Source organism: Cyanistes caeruleus, chromosome 15 (genome assembly GCF_971803275.1).
Source record: "Cyanistes caeruleus chromosome 15, bCyaCae1.hap1.1, whole genome shotgun sequence".
NCBI lineage: Eukaryota > Metazoa > Chordata > Aves > Passeriformes > Paridae > Cyanistes > Cyanistes caeruleus.
The window spans coordinates 288,124-309,592 of NC_141715.1; the positions used below are offsets into that span (position 1 = coordinate 288,124).

Below are 21,469 nucleotides of genomic sequence, written 5' to 3' on the forward strand. Positions count from 1 at the left end.
ACAGTCCACTGGTTTAGAAATAAAAAACAGCTGAGATGAAAGAACCAAGCCAGAAGTTAGGAAAAGCAAGGAGCAAAGGTAGGTATAAGCATACAGAGAGAACCTTGATTTTAATTTAATGCCTGTGCAACACAGTAATCTCATAAGGTAAGGTGAGGATTTCCCTGGGAAACAGCAATGAAGGGTGGTCTGAAACTGGCACAACCTGCTCTTCTCAACCTTTGGGTCTGTCACAGCCTGACACTGGCCTTGATGTAGCAGGCTTTATTTGGGATTAAGTCCTCCTTTTTAATATGATTTCTTTCAGGTGTATTTGATGCTGCTGAGATTAGGTTCTGCCCTTCAGACAGTCTTGGGCAGCTGAAAAAGAGTTGAGAGAACAACCAATTCCAAGACTGCTTGCAAAAGAGTGGTCTTACCAAGGATTAAGTTGGTGATGGATTTTGGTAGTACAGCAGCCTTTTTCTTCTATTCCCTGAAAAAGGGGAACTGTAAGCTGTGCTTGCTTTTCCCTAGGACATGCTTTGTGAGCAACACAGATGGACATTATTTTTATCTGTTTTAACATCTGTGTGGAAGGGATTGCCCACTAGTCCTTAATGGCAGGACAACTTAACAGTGATTTCAAAGGAGAATTTGGTGGAACAGTGAATACAGGCTGAACACAATTTCTAATATAAGTAGATCAGCTGGAGGTATGAAAATTAAGTGAAAAATTAAAAAGTAGTCCCAGTCATGGCAAGCACAGGTTCTAGCTCCTGCACGGCATCAGTCACTCCAGTTTACAGAATATGGTTTTTCAAAGCAGCAGAAAATGGACTGACAGGAAAGCAGACCAGGATCTTCCATCACAGCCTGGTTCCTGTGGTACTTAGAGAGCTTCTTTCATGCATTATACCTGGGTGTTCAGGGCCGTGACAAAAAATGCACAAATGGCAGTTCTGTTTCCTTCACCAGCCTGGCCAAAGTATATTTGACTGCTTGCCTCCTCACAGTCATAAGGAACCATATAAACAAACAAGCAAACATAGTACCTTTAAATCCACTATAATTCTACTCTGCTGACATCTAATTACTTCTTATAGGCTTGTAATCACTGGCACATAATCACTAATTATCTCTAGATACACCACCTGTTTTTCCATCAGTGTGCACCCCTGAAGCCACAGGTTGAAGGAGAGAGAGGTTGAAGGCAAGGACACTTTAGGTCTGCAATGGTTGATTAGGTCAAGTGCAGCACCATGGAAACAAGGAAATCTCAGCTTAGTCCTTTCTTTAGCCCGAGTCATTTCTGGGAATAAAAGCAGGCACAGAGGAGAGTAGCTGGTGATCCCTAAGGTAAACTGCAATGAGAGAGAGTCACAACAGCAGATATGCTTGGAAGCAAGTCAGCATTTGCCATCACAACAGAGGCCAAACACAGAGTGAGACCAGCCAAGCCAGGCTTCTCAGCATAGAGAAGATGCTGGATGATGCTGTACAAGAAGCAGGGAGCAAACAGCACCAGGTGGAAAGAGACTGACTGCTCTTGAAGTGAATCTGATGGCACATATCTGGCAGAATATTCTGGGATGCAAACTTAAACAGAATGCATGTTTTCTTACATAAATCCATCTCATCCAGGTCCTAACAGTCCACACCACACTGAGACAGACAGCTGTTACAGTGGCTGAAATCTCACCATTCCTGAAGCTGTGATCCTGAAGGTACCCACTGACATGCAAACAACAGAAAATGTCTACAAGTTTACCTGTCTGTTCCTAGAAATTTGGAGTTGCATCTCTGGGTAGGTCCATCTTACCTGAAGGTGGTTGGAGCTCACCTGATGTGCAGAACCTCCGGGGTCACCACCTGTTCCTCCTTGTTAGTTCAGGTGGGCCCAGCAGACTCTAGTCAGGTTGGAATATTTGGGATTTCATACTGATGCTAGATCTGTGCTTCTAACCCTCTTAAAAACATTACTTATCTCTGGTGCCTTTTGACCCTAACAACTTTGTAATTGCGTGACTCAGTTTACATCTGACTGCAAGGCCTGCAGTGCCACAGGAGTCCTTTGACACTGAGAAGATAGCAGTCCTTCTTTGGAGGACCTGGTGAGAGAACAGGATAGTCCAGATTCCCCACAGAAAAAAAATTCAGAACTCTTTTTCCACAATTACTATTTCTTAACATTTTGACTAGCAGTTCATTTCAGGAGATAAAAAATACCTCATGTGCTGAAATACTGGAATTTTACATAGGGTTTTGCTCAGCACTTAACAAATCTGGGAGCAAAAAGCATTACTGCATTTCAGAAATATTCTTGGAATAACCAAGCATAGAGGATTATAACTTCCAGCTGCTTATCAGATTTGTGGTCTCTGTTAGTATGACAGACTGACAGCATACTGAAGTCAGACTGTATGTGTTGCTAGAAGTTGCTCCCTCCAACAATACAATAGCATTCTGCAGTAGAATTAACCACACTATTAACCCACTCTCCCTGTGGTTTTGGCATGAAATACTGAATAAACTTTTGACAGAGTCAATGCTTTACCTTTCTGACTCTGCAGTGGTTTGACTTTGGTAAAGGATTTCACCAAGGACAACACCCTGTGCACAGCAGTTCCCCAGAGACTGATATGCAGAGCAGCCTGGATGATCACAAAGTTCTGTCTCATCTTCTAAGATGCCTGTGTCTGAAAATTTAGAAACTGGAATGTGGTGATGGAGACATCAGCTACTGGCCTTCCCCAGCTGATTGAGACAGCAGGCTCATCAGTCACCTGCCCTTCATAAACATGCCATTTCTGGGTGAACAAAAGAGCCTACCCATCTCTGATCTCTGCTTCTAAACGTAAGTGGGACAATCAGATTTTCTTGGCCCTTTCACTGTTTCTTCTGCATTTGTACTTAGCCTGACTTTCCCTGAGGCACAGGAAAGGCAGTTCTGGGGGATGTCCTGACACTGCTGCAAGAATGATAGTAGAACAACCCTGATTATCTGGCAGACTACAAAAACAGGACACGCTTGTAAATCATGACTGCAGAGTATGAGAAAGCAGCTCTAACTTTGCATGAAACAAGACATCTAGGACTTAGTTCATCATTGCAACTTATCATGCATATAATAAAGAGATGCAATTTTATGAAATCCTGTAGGAATCAGAAGAAATCAGGGTTAGGGTTAGGGTTAGGAAGTTAAACTTCCACTACCACTGTCCTACTGCTTCTCTACCTGAACCCACACACCTTAGAAGAAAACAAGCTACAAAAGCTGATGTGCATTTATCCTGCTCACAATGTTATGCAGTTGTTACATCTCATCCTTTTCACATGCAATCAAAGATCTGCTGCTTCCAGACCCACAGGAAAATCAGTGTAAAACCATTCTGTATGGATCTGGTATCAAGGAAGGAAATGTCCTCACTCAGGACATGGCTCAAGCTTGTCAGCATTGGTGAAGGAAGGGGTCAAATCCCACCTAATGTCAACAGTCTATTTCCTTCAAATAACACAATATTATCTGAATCTAATGAGCATTGTAGTCACAGCTATGGAGCCTGAGATGATTCCTGGTGTAATGAGCAACTTCCAGTGACACAGGCAGAATTGTGCGAACAATATGTCACAGTCTGGAACATGCTTCGCTCTCTTAAACTATTTTCTATTTTTATTACTGATAGAATGATGTTGCACAAAGCATCTGGAAGCTGGGAAGCAGGACAGATATTTGCCAGTAGAAGATGTAGAGTTTTTCCAATTAAGAAACTGCCCACTGCCCTGACAAATGGAAAATAAATTAGCAAAGTCATCAGAAAATACCCATTGGAGGACCACAATGCCTTGGCAGTGGCAGGGAAGATGACCTAATATGACTTCTCTATCAATACCTTTGCTATTTGAAAGATTCAGCTGGAAATTTAAATTCCAGTTCAAACATTCAAAAGAAAACTGTAAGTTTTACAGCCTCATGGAGAAAATGCTTGAGAAATTTACATGACACGTTGTGCCTCTCCCTGGATACTCTGAGGCTTGGGCTGCCAGCACTCAGAGCCTGTGATTCCCTGCACAGGCTCTGATGGGAACCCCAGCTGGTGCTCTGGCAGCAGCCAGTGAGAACAAAGAAAACCAGCACGGGCGTTTTGAGAGCACAGAACAAGAAAACACACATCCCAGACAGGATGACTATGTCCCATCTTATTAACTAATGCTTTTGCAGTAAGGGATTTGCTTAAAGACCACTTCTCAGAAGGCTACACCATTCCCCCATTCATAACCAGTGCAGCTCACCTTGTAACATGATTGATTTCCATTTCTCAGTGTCCCTTAAACAGTTCTTAGTGAACCAGAAAGACATGAATTAGAAATTTGCCACTACAGAACTTCCCATAAAATAGATGCTGCTCCCTAGATCAGAAAAGCAGCCTGTTTCTATTCTTTCATGATACAACTCAGCTCAGACTGCTGACCCAAGAGGATCAGCATTTCTGTTCTGGAGTCAGGATGTGAACCCAGCCCTCAAGCCAAGGAAATCCTTGCAGGGCTGACAGTTAGCGCTGGTGGGTCCTGCGGGAGCACAAAGCACATGAACTCACATGCCTATCATCTCCATCCTCCCTGGGTTCAGGCAGGGGAAACAGCCTTCCCACTGAATCCCCTCTCTATCTTCAATCTACTTTGTACAGAGAAGCGAGAGGAGAGATGGTTTGCCAGCAGGGTTTGAAGTTGCGTCACTCATGACTGTTTGCCTGACAAACATTTTTGTCCATTAGCATATAAACATGTGATTTGAAGAAAATTCACTTAACTACAGGGGGCAGACATTTTGTCATTGTATAATTAAAAGCTTCACATCTGATCCAAGACATACATATACAGAAATATAAATAATGCCTTCAGCTGTTCTCAAAAGCAACTGTGCAGTGAACACATACTGAACACAAATTTCAATTTTCAAGGTATTCTTGAACTAGTAGCCTTACAACACCTAACAAAAAAGATCTTAAAAGTGAATGGCAATTTGAAAAGTAAAAATCAAGAACTGTCTTTTATACAGTGAATAATTTTCACTAAAAGTCAGATTTTAAAGCTTTCACTTCCCAGAAGAGCCCATAATCCTTTACTGGTGCAGACAATTTCAATGCAACCATCCAAGCAGCAAGGCACTAAGAAAGATAAACATTGGAATCAGGATTTAAATAAATGTTGCTATTAAAGTACTGTGCTGAAACTTCTGCATGTTTGCAGAATCAGACAAAGGCCAGGCCCTGCTCCAGAGAATTTTAATTCCCCATAAAGTTGCACAGCCATACAGAGATGTCCCAACCAAAACAAGGGTTTCTCTCTAACTGCACTGTGGTTAGTGCAGACAGGCACAGGGCAGCCTGCAGTGGAGGGGCACGCTGTTCCTCTCAGGAAAGGCTCACTCCTCACGTGCCATTGCTTGGCCCCAAGGAGGCAGGGGCTCAGCTCGCTGTGTGAAGCATGCCAGCCGCCAGCTCCGAGATCAGCACATCCCACTGACCAGGGGCAGAAGCTGTCTGAAAGGGGGTCTTGTCTTCTATTCAGTGGATCCCACTTGCAGCAGGAGGAATTCCTTTATGCTAAGGCAGTCCCTTAGGAGGGTAAAGAACTGGTGGGCAGTACTTCATGTGCATTTGCTTGGCCAGTACTGGTGCTAAGCATCTGGTCTTGCTGCTAAGCATCCGGTTACTGTGGAAGAACATTTGCTAGGAGAATAGGAATAGGAAAAAACTCCAGAACAAATGTTTTCTGGCTATTTGAAGGGATACTTCCTTCCCTAGCTGCCAGCCTCTGCTGCTACCCCTGCACCTAAAACGTGACAGCGCTGGGCTCTTCTGGCACATCCTGCTCAGGTGGCTGTGGGGCTCTGATGCAGGTATGACACTCATGGTGCTGAGCATCATGAAGCCACATGATGAATGCTGGGGCAGCTATATATTCAAGTTCATGTAAGAGCCCAAGAACAACCAAATGCAACCCTCTCTAGTGCTGCTTTAGAGAAAGTAAGGGCAGACACTGACCAGTATTTCACTGTGCTGTGTAGGACAAGGCTCTTAAAGTAACTCTTCCAAGTATGCAGACACAGTCTGTTTATATTTAGTGCATTCTCTCTTCTCCTAACCCTTTAGACCTGAATAATTAGTAAAAAATTCAGGTTACTGCAGATTAGTCCACTTAGATGGAGAAAAAATGGACTCAGTTAATGACACCGGTACAAGTCCAGTTACAAAAGCAGACTGATTCCCAGTGTGCAAAATGAGGGAAATGATACCAAACCATTTCCTCCCACACAGCCTCAAGCCTCAGTCAGGCTTGAGTGCCCCCAGACTGACTCTCCAGGCTTAATCACAGGATCATTTTTCTTCATGATGGGTCAGGCTCCATGTGGATTTTCCTTAAGAACCACCAGTCCTTGGAGGACTGGCAGAGATAATGGTACTGTTTTTACAGAAAAGGTTGAAAAAAGCATGACTGAACATCTCACAACACAAAAATGTGGTGTGAGAAGTCACTTGACAGGATGTAGAGCCCAGGTACCTTCTACATTTACTCTAGATAAAGAAATGAGCACTTGGCAAAACAATTTTAGTCAAAGCTTCAGTTTTGGTGCTCCCAATAGATTTCACAGGCTACTACTGTTACACAGCCATTAGCATTTTTAAGACCCAGTCTTGGCTGTCCTTCGGGCCTCCAGTACTTTGAAATGAAGTTGCAATGGAGCTCTCAAAGCAACACCTTAAACTAGCCAACACAGGGAGCTTTGTCTGCGCGGCCAGTCAGGAACAGCCGTGCTGGCGTTCGGGAGATGCAGGGGACATTGCTTGCGTCTGTGGCGTGCACCCAACCGCAGCGCCTGTGCAGGGATCACGGCCCTGTGACAAACGCTGGTTTGTGGGCTGCATCCCGTACCGGCGGGGGAAAACCGACACGCGGCTGTCGGGGCTGCTGGCGGTGCGTCCGGGCACAGCCCATCCGCCGAGCGCCCCGCGTGCTCAGCAGCGAGGCGCTCCCGTGCGTCCGCTGCTCCTCACGGCTGGAGCGTCCCAGGAGGGCGGCCGGCGGCAGCGACCCGCACGGCAACGTCCAGCCCGGAGACCGACACCGGGTCCGGGCGAACGCCACCCACCCAGGTCCCACCGCCCGGGTCCCACCGCCCCACGGGCTCACGTCGGGTCCGCCCCGCCCCGAGCCCGCGGCCCGGTCCCGCCCCGAGCCCGCGGCCCGGTCCCGCCCCGAGCCCGCGGCCCGGTCCCGCCCCGAGCCCGCGGCCCGGTCCCGCCCCGAGCCCGCGGCCCGGTCCCGCCCCGTCCCGCCCCGTCCGTCCCGTCCTGGCGGCGCGGCGGGGATGGCGGCGGACGGGCGGCGCGAGGACGAGGAGCTGCCGGTGTACCTGGCGCGGCCCGGCTCGGCGGCCGTGCCTCGTCAGAAGCGCGGGGGGCTCTTCTGCAGCGTCGAGGGCGCCTTCGAGAGCAAGACCCTCGACTTTGGGGCGCTGCGCGTTGGGCAGCGCCGCGCCCCCCCGCCCGCCCGCCCCGGCCCCGGCCCCGACCCCGACCCCGACCCCGACCCTCCGCTCAGCGTGGCCCCCGGCCCCAGTCCGACTGCTGGCGACCTCCGCGCCGCCTCCAGCGAAGAGCGGCTCCAGGAGCCAGCCCCCGCGGACGACAGGGTAGGGGCCGGTGGCGCGGCGGGGCTGGGCCGGGACCGGGACAGCGGGCGCGGGCCCCGGGGCGGGGCCGCGGGTGGGTCCGACCGCCTCTCGCCCCCAGGGCTGGCCCTGGAGGAGCCGCTGGTGGTGCGGCGGTGGCTCCTCCGTCGCGGCTGCCCGCAGCGTCCCCCGCCGCAAGGCAGCGTCGCGGCCGTCCCCGCTGCGCGGAGCTGCGCCCGCCGAGCGGGATGTCCGCGGTCTCACCGCGGCACCGGGAGGCAGAGCCGCTGGCTCGGTTTGGTGCAGGAGTTCTTTTATTCTTGTATGAAAGAATACCTACTCCCGCGCCACCGAACATGGAAACAAAACCCAAAACAGTGGGGATTTTGGAGCTGATACTCCAAACCAGGCAGATCTTTATCTCTCGTGGACACAAATTAGAAGTATTACACCAGCAGTGGGGGGCGGCACATTGATCTGGAAGTGACAATGTTGAAGGTATCACTAAGCACAACGTTTCTCAATTTACACCAAAGTGAAAGTGATAAACTAATCCATCCAGCTCCACAGCATAGTCCTGCTGGAGGGTGAGATGGCTTGCTGTGCTGGTTCTGGTCCTATTTGCACTTAGCAGTTGGGAAAGAAGATTATTAAGTTAATAGTGTTGAGTGAATGTCTTGGTTGGGATTTCAATAGTCCTGTGGCTCATTTTTGCATCAGGTAAGTAAGGCTATTCGGTGCTGCTGGTGAATAATTTTGTTAGGAACTAAACTTTTTAATAGCCATCTTAAGGTCACTTTTTCAACTGTGAACAGAGGCATAAAATATTCCCCCCCCTCCATTTTTGAAGGTGGGATAAAAAATCACCTTCATCTTAGCACAGAGAGATGGGGTGGTTGACTTGGGGTTCTGCAGAAACCTCCACTTGGGTCTGAAGTGCAACCCTGATAAACAGGAGACATTTGTGATCTGGAGGCCTAACCTCACCAGCCTGAGCCTAGTGGAAGCACAACAGTGAACTGTGGTGACTTTACCTGTCTTGGTTTTGGGGAAAAGCATCAGGCTGTCGTAAGTGTCCACTGTCTTCTGTAGGAATGTCTATCTAGGCAATGCTTAATTTGAGTTTTCTTCATTGCACTTCAATTTTTTCAGCCTCTGCTTTTTGGTTTCTTACTGGCATGCTTCTCAGTTCATGTTCTTGAGCTTTGCTCGTTTACAGCTGCTTAACAGAGTTAGCATAAAATTAACGTGATTCCTGTCCGTACCGATCTTGTCCACGTGGTTTAAGTAGCAGCTGCAGACCACTGCATTAACAACTTTTGCTGCTGCTTGTTGGAAAAGGAGCTGAAGCTCCTGGCAGTCTGTCTGCGTGCTTTGCTGAGAGCTTTTCTTTATTAGCTGTGCCAAAAATTCAAAAAAAGCCTTGTTCCCTTTTAAGGTCTTATGCAGACCCCAATCTCCGCTGTTTTGTAGCTGAGGATTTCCTTCAGTAGCTCCTCTCTTCCTGGTGATTTCTGCCTCTAGATTTCTTCCTCTGAGGCCTTCAGCTGATACGCATCAGGAACCAAACCCCTTTTATCTGCACATCTTGCCTAAGAGGGTGGGCAAGTTCGTACATGTGTTTTTGCATGTGCATGGCTAGAAGGAATTGTATGACTTGGTACTGTGGCTTTCAAGGTTTGGGGTGACCTAGAATAGGACAGTGCAATGGGAAATGAACTATGCACACTGAGCCCCATTGCCTGCACAGCCATGGGGAGTTTGCCTCTGTTTGACTCTGCAGACTCAGGGCACACAAAGGCATTTTTGTCAAGGCAAATTGAATTTTGAATAATTTCACAGATTAAGAAACAGTGAGAGAGCTCAAGTCATCCACTCTTGCCCAAGAAACTTGTATTATATTATATTAGAGAAGCTGAAATTAGAGAGACTTGCCTGCACCCAGGACAGCAGACAACGATCTGTCTTCTAATTTTTTCAGTGAACAGTTTATTGGAAGTACAACAGACCAACACACCTTTATTTTTCTTTCTGGTTATTTTTTCCTATAATGACATTAATTACAATTAAAGCACCAACATTTCTACAGGGAGACAACTGCAGTGAATAAATGCCTGGTGATAACATGTGGTGTCAGGCAACTGGACAGCATAATACAGACCCAGGCACATGATCCAACCTCTCTTTGTTTTATCACAAAGTCTATTGGAAGGACAAAACCTAGGCTGTATATTTGGCCACACTGAAGTCATAATGGGGATATAGCTCAGAGCAGCTGGGAGCTGTACCTTTGCTCTGTCAGTGGGAGTTTTAGCTTTGCCAGTGGATTTAGGGACCGAGAGTGGCAGTCATTAGGGTAGGAGCCGGGGGGACTACTGTGGAGGCTGTGGCTATGGGGAGCTGCCTCTGTGGGTTGGTGAGCTTCCTGGGGAACAAGAGATATGCCTTTCAGGTGCTCTTTGCTCAAAGGAGGAGGTCCACTTCCCTGCTAATGAGTTCTGCTGCCACAAGAGTTGTTGCACAACACTTAAGATTTGGAGGAGCAACACTTGGGGACCAGATTCAGTGCTGATCTGGGCTATTCACAGAGGCTGTTTTTAACAAGAGTGATTTAACTCAGTGCAGGTTTTCATCAGTAGTAGTCAGTGTGGACTCTACCCTTCTGAAGTGTCCTGTAGTTTTCTTTGAGAGCTGTCATGCCATTTGTTTAGCAAGAGTGGATTACTATGTTCAATTTACTATCATGAAGTAAAAAGAGAGCTTCTCTGTAGGTCACAGACAACACTCTCTGAATTCCTGTGGCCAGGATGTTCACAGAAGGCTGGTGATGTGTGAACTGGAGAGCTGGAGAGCTGCAATACTGGGCATTTGCAGAGGCAACAGGGCTTTGAGGAGCAGTGAAGGAGCCTTACACTTCGTGCCTGATGCCTGGGAAGGTCAACCAGAACCCTGTGGAGGCCTCCTCCATGTTCCTCCTCACTGTTCATCTGTGCAGAGACCCTGCATTTTCACCCTCCTGTGCAGTCACACAGGCAGGAGCATGTGGTGCTAGCCCCCAGATGCTCGGTCCTTCCTGCTGCATGGTTCTGCAGCTAAGCTGTCATTTCTAATGCAACTGGCTGTTGTCCCACAAACATGGGATTGTGGCTTCACCTCAGGCTGGGGCAGCTTTGGCTGGGGAGGAAGGGTAAGAAGAGAGCAAGGAAAAGTAGCGGGCAGTGAGAGCAGGTGAAGAGATCATCCCCTCCAGAAGACCAGCAGGAGCCAGTCCTTGGCTTTTTCCTGGCAGTCAGCCAGTGTCACACATGTCTGATTGTGCGATACCACTTAGATATCAAGTTGTGATACACCCTGGAAATACAGGCAGGGCTGCCTCAAATGGAGAACAAAGCTTGATTCTCTCTTCATTTTTCTGACACTTATAAAATGTGCTCTGACTTCAGCATTCAGCTTTTTGGTTTCCAATACCAGTAATTTATAACAGGAACACCCACCAACAGCAGTCTGTGCCTCACAAGGCCGCTTGGCACAACCTGAAGTTGCAGTTGTGCACTGCGTTTAGCGGTTTAAAATCCCAAATTTGTGGAAGAGATCCTAAAACACATCAATAGCATTAATTTATCACCTCAGTATCATCCTATTCAGCATCTGTGTTTTGGTTTTTGTTCTTTTTATTAGAGAATAATGTGAAGTTATGTTAGATCTGTTACTTTTATAAACAATAGGAACAAATCCAACCCACTGAACTAGTTCCCACATAAGAAATGCGACAGTTAAACTAGCATTACAGTTCATGGAGCTGAATGCTTAATATTCAGGTCTTTATTGAAAAAAAAAAAACCCACATATATGTGTTTGTGTTTTTTAAGAAATCTGATGCCTAAAGCACAGCAATAAGAGTCAGTTCTTTGGCTGCTTGTGCTAGGACAGAGGTTATTTCCACCACTTAAGGGGCAGGGGCCCTGGCAGTGACCAGTCCCATTGTGTGCTTGGGCCAGTCCCCACAGCTTGCAGCTCCCTCCCAGTCCTGGCCTTGTATGGGTCACTGAGCTGACCCAGCCCCAGGAGAGGAAAAACACTTGTTGAGCATCCCAGCTCAAGGGCACTTCATTGCTCTGCGGGATCAGGCTAAAATTGGATTAATTGGTCTTGAAGCAGCAGTGACTTGTGTACACATATTAGCATTGGACATGTTTGGTTTCAACATTATTTATTTCTGGCAATGAGAGAAACAGCCTCTCCCTTGCCAGGACACCTTCTCTGTGTGCCTTTGGGATGCGGGAACTGTTCCGGGGGCACAGGACTTCCCACTTTGCTGCAGGAATGGTGTTTCTGTTCCTTGGCTTCACTGCCTCTGAGGTAACTTATTCCCTGAAAGCTCATCTGCTAGGGGAGCAGAGGGGATGGTTTCATGCAAAGGGTATGTATGGGAGGAGAAGATTGCTTGGGGAAAGGCTGGCCTGGCAAATCTGCTGAACATTATGACATTTGAGCCCAGATTGTTCCATGACCGGTGATACTCACTGAATGCTGGTTGTGCCCGTATCAGAGTCATTGGTCATGGACACATAGGGTTGGTGGCATCTGTTCGTTTCCTTTGCATTAGAGCCGGGTCAGGAGCCTCCTGGTCTCCAGAGAGGGGGGGTGAGCCAGACTGTTGAGCCACAGTCAGAGCTGAGTTTGTTTTGTTGCCAAAGTCCTTGCAGCAGCATGTGCCTTCTATTATGTGTTCACACCACTGGCGCTCCTCACCCTGCTTCTCCCACTTGTGGCTGTCCACAAACACCTGAAGCCATGGGGAGCTTTTGAGCTCTGAGGATTGCCATTTTAAGTAACTTTCAGATTGACCATGCTTTTCATAGAGGATATTTTGAAGCGTGTGAATAGTGCCTTACGCACTGCACCTGGAAGAGATCCTATGGAAAATGGATTTTTTCTGTTTCGAATGTTTTGGGCCCAGGGCAGGGTGTTTGATTGTATTTGTGTGAGTGTCACATAGCAACCCTGAAGAAAGCACATCTCTTCAAATGAGGGGTCTGAAGTCACTGTGGCTGGCCAGCACCCAGGGGGCTGATGCAAGCTTGGCTCTTGAAGCTGTCCAAGTGTTGAAGTCAGCAGCATCTGCATAGTCATTTACCTATTATTAACTAATTAACTGCTGCTCTTTCTGTTACTGAGTCTAGACAAAGTTATTCCCCACCAGGCATGGGGATACTCATACACTTTGCAGAAAATGCATGAGTGAAGCTTTGAGTGATAAGGATTGAGGCTGTTTCTCACCTCCCATCCAGTCTAATTTCAGTAGAGACCAGGTCCTATTCTTGACACTCTGCAGTCTTGTGACAAGAACAGTGTGGTCTGGTACCTGATCTTCTCCCCACAGGTTTTAGTTGCAGAGGCTCTGGCACAGCACTGCTCCCCCATTCCCTGTCTGGTGCTTGCAGCCATCTCCTGCCCATGGATCTGCCATGGAGGGGAAGGTTTTCAGCATCTCTCGCTGACTGCAGGGGTGCAGCAGCTCACCAGGAGGAGCTGGGACAGGGAAACAGGAGGGCCAAGCAGTCCTTGCAATTTTGTCAGTATTCTCACAATCCTGGTAGTAATAAGTAAGTTGAGCATGTGCTGACTTTTACTACAAACTGGTGAAAAGTTTTTGAGTTTAGAATAATACATATTCAGTAAAACTGTCCAAGAACTTCAGCAGAAGCACACAGAGTAACAGACTCAGTGGGTAATAAAAGCTTTAGGCTGGGTTACTGCAGGGCACATGGTACTGATAGTCCATGCTGCTGTCACCCATTTCTCTCTGGGCTTTGTAGCAGCCGAAGTTGGGTGCAGTGTCAGGGATTGTGCTGTGAGATGGCTGCCTGTGCATGCACTGGTGAGCAGGGTGTTTGTCAGGCCCTGATGCCATTGCTGGGTTCTAGTTCAGAAAGCAAACTGGAGGGAGGGTTTGGGTGTTGGTCACCCAGGTCAGATGGTTTGTTTTTCTGCCTGGAAGTAGAATTGGATTTACAGCAATGTCCTTGCCAGGTGTGACTGTAAGATTTTCCTAGTGGAGCTGCCTGGCAGCAGGATCTGTAGGAGCATCTTGCTGATGGTGTTCAAAGCTCTGCACAAGAGTGGAGTCACAGCTGGCCTGGAAGAGAAAGCAAGGTTCAGAGTGGCCACGGTTCTTAGGACTTGCTGGCAGCATGATGGATTGTGGCAAGCGGGAAAGGGTAGACGAGTTCATCCCATTGTGGTACAGCTCTTGCTGGCATGGTCCTGGCCGGCTGTGGGCCAGGCTCAGCAGTGTCTGTTCCAGCAGATGCTGAGTACTTGTGAACAATTCCACCATTTAAACCTTCCTGCAAAAGTCACAGCAAAGAAAAGGGGAGAAGTCCTTGGAAGAGTCCTTGCCAGCACTTGCAGTGTTTGCATGGCCTGTAGGATTCCTGGAGCCAGATGTGTGGTGTATTTTGTTTTTTTTTAATGTTTCCAATTCTTGTGCATGTGAAAGGAAGCTGAGGTGATGCAGGTGCATAGCAGCGGCCCGAGACAAGCCTGTTCTGTTGCAATGACCTCGTTCATTGTACTTGCTAGTGTTACTTGGAAAGTTTTGGCCAGTGCAGAGCCCCGATTGTGGCCGCTCCCATGAGCCGTCCCTACAGGCTGGATGGAGACGCAGACTGGACAGCGCTGGTGCCGGCGCCGGCGTCCATGCCTGGTGTCAGTGCTCATTGCCGATGCCCGACGTCGGTGCTCATTACTGAGGTCGATGCTCGGTGCCGGTGCCCGGTATCAGTGCCCGGGGTGGGTGCCCGTTGCCGGTGCCTGCACCTGCCGCACGGTGCGGTGCGGGGCGGGTGCGGAGCGGTGCAGGGCGGTGCAGGGCGGGGCGGTGCAGGGCGGTGCAGGGCGGGGCGGTGCAGGGCGGGGCGGTGCAGGGCGGTGCGGTGCAGGGCGGGGCGGTGCAGGGCGGGGCGGTGCAGGGCGGGGCGGTGCAGGGCGGTGCGGTGCAGGGCGGGGCGGTGCAGGGCGGGGCGGTGCAGGGCGGGGCGGTGCAGGGCGGGGCGGTGCAGGGCGGTGCAGGGCGGGGCGGGGCGGTGCAGGGCGGGGCGGGGCGGTGCAGGGCGGTGCAGGGCGGTGCAGGGCGGGGCGGGGCGGTGCAGGGCGGTGCAGGGCAGGGCAGGGCGGGGCGGTGCAGGGCGGGGCGGTGCAGGGCAGGGCGGGGCGGTGCAGGGCGGGGCGGGGCGGGGCGGTGCAGGGCGGGGCGGGGCAGGGCGGGGCGGTGCAGGGCGGGGCGGTGCAGGGCGGGGCGGGGCGGTGCAGGGCGGGGCGGTGCAGGGCAGGGCGGGGCGGTGCGGTGCAGGGCGGGGCGGTGCAGGGCAGGGCGGGGCGGTGCAGGGCGGGGCGGTGCAGGGCGGGGCGGTGCAGGGCGGGGCGGTGCAGGGCGGGGCGGGGCGGGGCGGTGCAGGGCGGTGCGGTGCGGGGCGGTGCAGGGCAGGGCGGGGCGGTGCAGGGCGGGGCGGTGCGGGGCGGGGCGGTGCAGGGCGGGGCGGGGCGGTGCAGGGCGGGGCGGGGCGGTGCAGGGCGGGGCGGAGCGAGGCGGGGGCGGGGCGGAGCGGGCGCGGCCTGCGCCGGCCGGGCCCGGGCGCCCCCTGGCGGCGGCGGCGCGGTGCGCGGGGCGGGGCCGCTGTCCCGGTGCGGCGGGCTCGGGCTCGCCTTTGTGAGGAGCGGCGCGGAGACACAACGAGCGGCGGCGGCGGGTCGGGCCGGACAGGGCGGCGTCATGTCGTACCAGGGCAAGAAAAACATCCCGCGCATCACGGTGGGTGCGGCGGGCGGGGCAGGGCTCCTCGTGGGGCGGGGGGGAAGCTCGGTGCCGGCGTTGCGGGTCGGAGCGGGGCGGCGGCAGCGCGCAGACAAAGAGCCGCCGCCGCCTGCGCAGGTGCCCCGGCCCCACCGGTGAACCGAGCTGGGCAGAGCGGCGCGGGCTGGAGCGTCGGCGGTGGCCGGTGCCCTGCGACAGCCGATGCCGCTGGGGGTTCCCCCTGGGCGGGGCCGGAGGGGCGGGCGGCTGCCCCGGCATCCCGCAGGGCGCTCCCCACGCTCGGTGTCCCCGCCGAGCAGCTCCTCGGTCCCGCCGTATCAGGTGCGGCGGTGCCGGTGCGGCGCTCAGGGATCCGCCTGCCCCGGCTCGGGAGAGGCTGCTGGCTTGACCCTGGGGCTGCGGGAGCCCCGGTGCCACCGGTGCCCTGCCGTGCCGCTCCTTCTGGGGCTTTCCTGCTCTGATCTCTGCCGCGGCAGTTCTGCAGAGGGCTTGCTCCTGGGAAGGCAGTCTGGGCTTTCATCTTGTTGCCTTTCGCTGGTAGCGAATCGGTAGCTCCCGATTTTTCTACGGAGGATATCTCTGGCCCTCTGAAGAAAAAAGGAAAGACAAATCACTTGACTTCCATTATTCTTTTGCGCGTACAAACGTGAACAAAATGCTCACAAAGAAGCACTAAGACCTTGACCACTGTAAAGAGAAATTATTTTGTCAACCTATATTCAGATGCTTTCACAAGTGATATTATGGCATTACACATCTTGCATTTTCTATATCCTTAGACCACCATGGAGACACCCCAATTGCTGCTGCAGGTGGGATTTCTCCCATTTCTCTGGGGCTTTTTCTTTATGGTATGTTTTATCAATATACAGGGCTTGTACCTGCTCCTCTGGGATTCAATGGCAACTCTCTCCTCTAAGGTAACAAAATCATCCGAGCTGCTTGATTTGCTCCTATTAAATTCTTTCCTTTTTTGCTGAAGGTGAAAATGCTGCAGGCATATGGTGCCTGTGTTACTGATGTTACAGGTAGCTCTCTCTGACTTCTACAGCTTGAGGATGACCCTCCATGACTCACTGGCCCTGTTCTGCAGCATCATATTCTGGCTGAAGTGGAAGAAATGGCCATGGAATTCTGCCTAAATGACCAGGGAACTCAGGGGAGGCAATGAAGTGAAGTTAGGTGGTGGATAGTCTCCTCTGTTTTAATGGAGTGGCAGAAATAAAAACTCAGCTCTGGTGTCTCCCCTAGAACAAAGTTGGTTCTGTTCTTTTCCACCGATTATGCCCCTCAGGCACTGTTAGCATTGTTTAGTCCTTTCTAGATTTCTGCCCTAGAATCTTCTTGCGTGTCAGTACATATAGCAGCTGGTGGGGATGGCAGATTGTCACCTAAGCTGTGTTTATTAGTAGAGGGGGTTTTGAGAGTGTGTTGTCCCATTACCTTTAAAGCATCTAAAGCATTGTATTCACAGCAGTGGAGGTCTGGAGCATGAGAGTATACAGAGAATAACAGAAGCCGCTCCTCCTGGCAGGTAACTCACCTAGAGATCTCAGAGCTGATAGCACTGAATTAGGGACAGCTCACAAACAAGAGGAGTGGTGCCTTCCTCACTTTTGTCGCCCAAGCAATAGGCAGGTTGGGCTTTCATGAAGGATGTATTGGAAAACTCGGTATTTGTGCTTCCCAGCAGATATTGTTTCAACTGCCTGGTGTGTTTCTGGAAATGCAGGAACACTCCCTCCTTGTTCCTCTTGTACTCAACAGTGCTGCAGTCAGTATTTGCAGTTAGTTTCTCCCAGTAAAATCTGAAAAACCATAGTTAGCCTATTGTATCTGTTGGCAGCATTTTCTCATCTTTTCTAGGACAGCCATTTTAGTGGAGAGGCCAGGACCATGAGTGAGTGGTGCACGTGTTAGTGTGAGATTAATTTCTGTGGAAATTATTCCTAACATGAGTTGTAAAAGCCTGGTCAAAAGCTGTGTGTGACAGCGTGACGGGCAAAACCGTAGTCATTGATGGAAGGCTGGGAAGTACAGACGTGTCTGTCAGTTGCATAGTGGAGGAAACATGGGGAGGGGAGGTTAGCCAAGGCTCTGGCTTTCACAGTGATGGCTCCTTCAGCTTGGTATGGACGTGTTGCTCTTCGCTGTCTCAGGTTGTGCACCTTGCATCAGAGACCACTAAGCATGGTATTACTTTTTGCATGTGTGCTGATGCTAGGGTGCCCAGCTCAGGAGAATCGTGATTTCAGATGTTGTATGTCTGTTGAGAGACATTTTATTGGTTCCTTTTCTTTGGCTGTTTGGAAAAGTAATCAAAGTATTTCCCCTTTTGCTGTCCACAGCATGTTTTTATGCAGAAAGAGAAGTGGAAGACTAAAATCTTGTCCTGATTTCACAAAATACCTGTTAACAGAACTGTTGATTGAGTCAAAATTACTCAGTCTCTGTGCTTTTGTCATAAAATCCTTTCCTAGGCCAGGTTGCCTAGAGATCCTATATTTTTTTCTTGGTATGAGCCATTCCCACCCCAATCCCCGTGCTGAACCCACAGATACCATTTCTGTGATGTCTCTGCCACCTCTAAAAACAAGGAGATCTGTGTGGTGTTGGGCAGTATGTTGTATCAGGTACACGTGGGGAGGGAAGCCTCAGTTACTGACAAGGCATTTTGGTGAACTGCTAGCTATCAGTATATAATTTCTAAGCCACAAACCGTAGGAAATCATGGTGTAGCTGGCACCTATCTCTCCCTGTGACACTAGCCAGGGGTTTATCCATGCTCTTGTGTGGTACATTAATAAGGAGGAAACATGAGCTTCTGACAAAACACCGCTGCAATTAGTGTCTCTGCTTTTACAAGGGAAAAAGCAGTAAAACCATACACGTGCTTCTGTGCTCCCCTAATTATGCCCTTTTGCTTCGTAAACAAGGTGAGCACTGTTCTTGGCTGGGTTCAGCAGCCTTCTGGAAGTGCTGCCTGCCTTTCTTTCTGCAGCATCACTCTGAAAAATGTTAAGAGACCACCTGATACTTTGGGATCTCAAAATGACCAGATGATGCTTAAGGCCATCAGGAGCAGAGTGTGGGCACAAGGGAATGGGTAACGGATTTGAAAGCTCGATCACAAATGCAAACGGGCAGAGAGATGGAGAGAGATGGAGCATGGAGAAGTGTTGAGGACTGATGGTGAATCCAGCAGGTTTTGGCAGAGCTGTGCTAGAGGGAAAGCTCCAGGCTTGGCCTCGTAGGCATCCCTTGTGCCTGCAGAAATGGATCCTCACAGAAATCACCGCACCAGTGGCAGATGAGCTGTCACGGGCTGCCCGAGTGTTTTGGAGGCACGGTCAGCAGTGGAGGTCAGGCCAATGGGCTTGACAGGGCAGTGCTAGTGGTCAGGCAGAGCTGTGTGCAGCCACAGTCAGTGCAGTATCTTGCACTCAGAGCTGCTTTGGCGCCCTTCGCGCAGAGGCTGTGCTGGGCACTGCCTGGGGCTCGGGCACTGGCTGCTCCCTCCCTGGCCATGCCCGCGTGGCTCCTGGTGCAGGAGGGCTTTTCCCTCTGCTCGGTGGCTGATGACACAGCCTGACACTGGCTGGCAGGATCCGTGGTGGGTGTACAGAGGCACCGTGAGCCCTGATATGGGAACAGTGCATTTATTGTGGTCTGGGGCTGCTCTGGTAGCGTGCACTGCTGAAGCCTGGATATTAAATCAGACTAATTTTCCTCATAACTGCTTACTTCTCTTTCTTTCTTCTTCCCCTGCCTCTTGACACCTGGGCACACTCCTGAACCATGCCAGAGCCTGCGCACATGTCATTTGGATTTTTCTTATTCAGCTTAGTTGTATTTTTTCCTTGCAATCGGTGGGTGCTGGTGCAGTCCCTTCACTGTTGGGTGGGCATGGCAGGTTCTAGCAGTGCCTGATCTCCTGAGTGGATGCCTTGTTTGTGCTTCAGCCACTATAGATCTCTCAATTTTGTGTACTGACAGAGTTAGCACTGAGCAGCCCTTCACATCTGCCACAGAATGACCTCTTGTGAGTGTGGAGCAGGCATATTTCTTGAACTCGTATTAACTGTTTATTCAGTAATTGTCAATGCAACAGTGCTACCTGGGCCAGACTCCCATGGCTTCCTCTTGTCTGATGTGCAGGGAAGGACAGGCCAGCCTCAGTATTTGCTGATGCTCCCACACTCTAGTGAGAACCAGCTCCAGGAATTCGAGAAAGCAAGTTGTGGAGGGCAAGAAAAAAAAAAAAAAAATGGTCGGCTGTTAGTGGATCTGGGGAGGGAGACTTTTTTGTTATCGTGTATGTGCTCAGGGTCCTCAGCCCCAAAGCTAAGCATGTGCCCCATGGGAAGAGGTGTAGTACAGCTGTGTTTCTGGCCCAAGCACCTGGGACTGCCAAGCCAGAGCACACAGCTGTCCTTGTGCCTCCGCTGCTCGCGGGAGGTGGCTGTGGTCCCCAGGTCCCCAGGTCGCCGGTCAAGACCAGGATCTCCGTGTGCTCGTGGAGGTGCGTCAGTGCAGGATCCTTGAAGGAGCTGTGCTTGGGGGACTGTGACGTGCCCTTGCTTCCAGACCCCTCTTAGACAGCACAGTTCGGCACACCTCTGCCTGATGTGTTAGCTGGGTCAGGGAAGAAGCGGGGCTGACCCCGGCTCTGCTTGTTGGAGAGGACGGTAAGTGACAGGGGAACCGGGAGCAACTCGGGCGAGCTCTTTTCCTGGTGGGAGGCGAGGCTCCTTATGGGCCGTGCTGGGCGCGGAAGGTGAATCCCCCTTGCCGGGGCTCGGGGCCGGGGCTCGGTGCCGGGGCTCGGTACCGGGGCTCGGGGCCGGGGCTCGGTGCCGGGGCTCGGTGCCGGGGCTCGGGGCCGGGGCTCGGTGCCGGGGCTCGGTACCGGGGCTCGGGGCCGGGGCTCGGGGCCGGGGCTCGGGGCCGGGGCTCGGTGCCGGGGCTCGGGGCCGGCTGTCGGCGGAGCCGGGAGCGGTCCTTGCCGGGGCAGTGCGGGGAGCCCGCGGCTGTTCCGCCCCGGGCTGCAGCGGGGCTGAGCGCCGGCATTCCCCTCCTTTCCCCACCCAGTTCCTTTGTCTCGGCTGCGTGTGGATGAGGTTGCTGTAAAAACGCACGCGGGACTCGGGGCTTTGCCTGCTGCCGGATTGCAGGAGTATTCTTTGCATCCTTCTATTGACAGAAAGGAAGCCGCAAATTCCCACCACAGTGGTGATACTTCAAAAATTGCCCCAAGGATGGCGGGTGGAGAGCAAACCCATTTCCCTGCAGAGCATTTAACCATGCAAGAGCGTGACAGGGTGAGGCTGGCACGTGAATCCTGCTGAAGGCTCTGGTCGGCCCTTGCCCAGGCTCAGACTGTGGAAGGGGAGTATATATACATGTCAAAACCTGGGTTGTAGGCAGCAGGGGTTACAGAGAGGAATGTAAGGTGTGATCAAGAGCTGAAGAGTTGTTGGAGGTGTTTTAAGCAGTCAGGTAGACAGCATTCTGGCACAGCCTATGTCACCTGAATCCATAGCAGGCATATATGAGATCAGTTGGTTTGCCCCCGTACTGCCTGCAGCTGCTTGTGTGGACTTGTGCAGGTGGTGGCAGGTAGAAGAGCAGGACCTCAGCCTTCCCAGTTCCTCTGGACAGGGTCTGTTCCCCACAGGACAGTGCCCATCCTCTCCCATCAGTGCATGCTGAGTTGCCTGGCCCAAAAGTGTGAGTGCAGGAAGAGCATAAGCACAATTCTGGCTGGGGTTTTCCTCTGTTGTCTGGCTGTGCTCCTTTGGAGAAGGCTGCTGGCCACTTCGGTTAATAGAAAGAAGAACAGGAGAGGTGGTAAATCATGAGACTGGAGTGCAGTCCAGTGCCTCCTGGTTTTGTATAGACCTGTGAAATGCCTCAGAAGCATTACCCCAAGCACAGCAGAAGAGTGACAGATTACCAGGTGGTTGCCTGTCCTGTTGGTGGTCTTTGCAAGGTGGTAA

At 51.2% G+C, this 21,469-nt stretch overlaps 1 protein-coding gene across 6 annotated transcripts in view; it reads left to right on the plus strand.

Moving 5' to 3' along the window:
* The window catches only part of DPYSL3 (dihydropyrimidinase like 3), a 36,352-nt gene continuing 14,883 nt past the window's right edge, over window positions 1–21,469 (plus strand). Inside the window, exons 1-3 of one of the 6 annotated variants that reach the window (XM_086851891.1) lie at window positions 1–78; window positions 1,624–1,706; window positions 2,691–2,836. Coding sequence is in view for 4 of the 6 variants with exons in the window: in XM_086851886.1 (XP_086708012.1) it covers window positions 7,352–7,675 (324 nt within the window). In the remaining 2 variants the exon portion in view is untranslated. Of the gene's footprint in view, window positions 79–1,623; window positions 1,707–2,552; window positions 2,837–7,307; window positions 7,676–15,294; window positions 15,468–18,269; window positions 20,159–20,673; window positions 20,792–21,469 lie in introns of those variants that run through there. The other 5 variants (XM_086851887.1, XM_086851888.1, XM_086851890.1 and 2 more) reach the window with 5 other exon arrangements.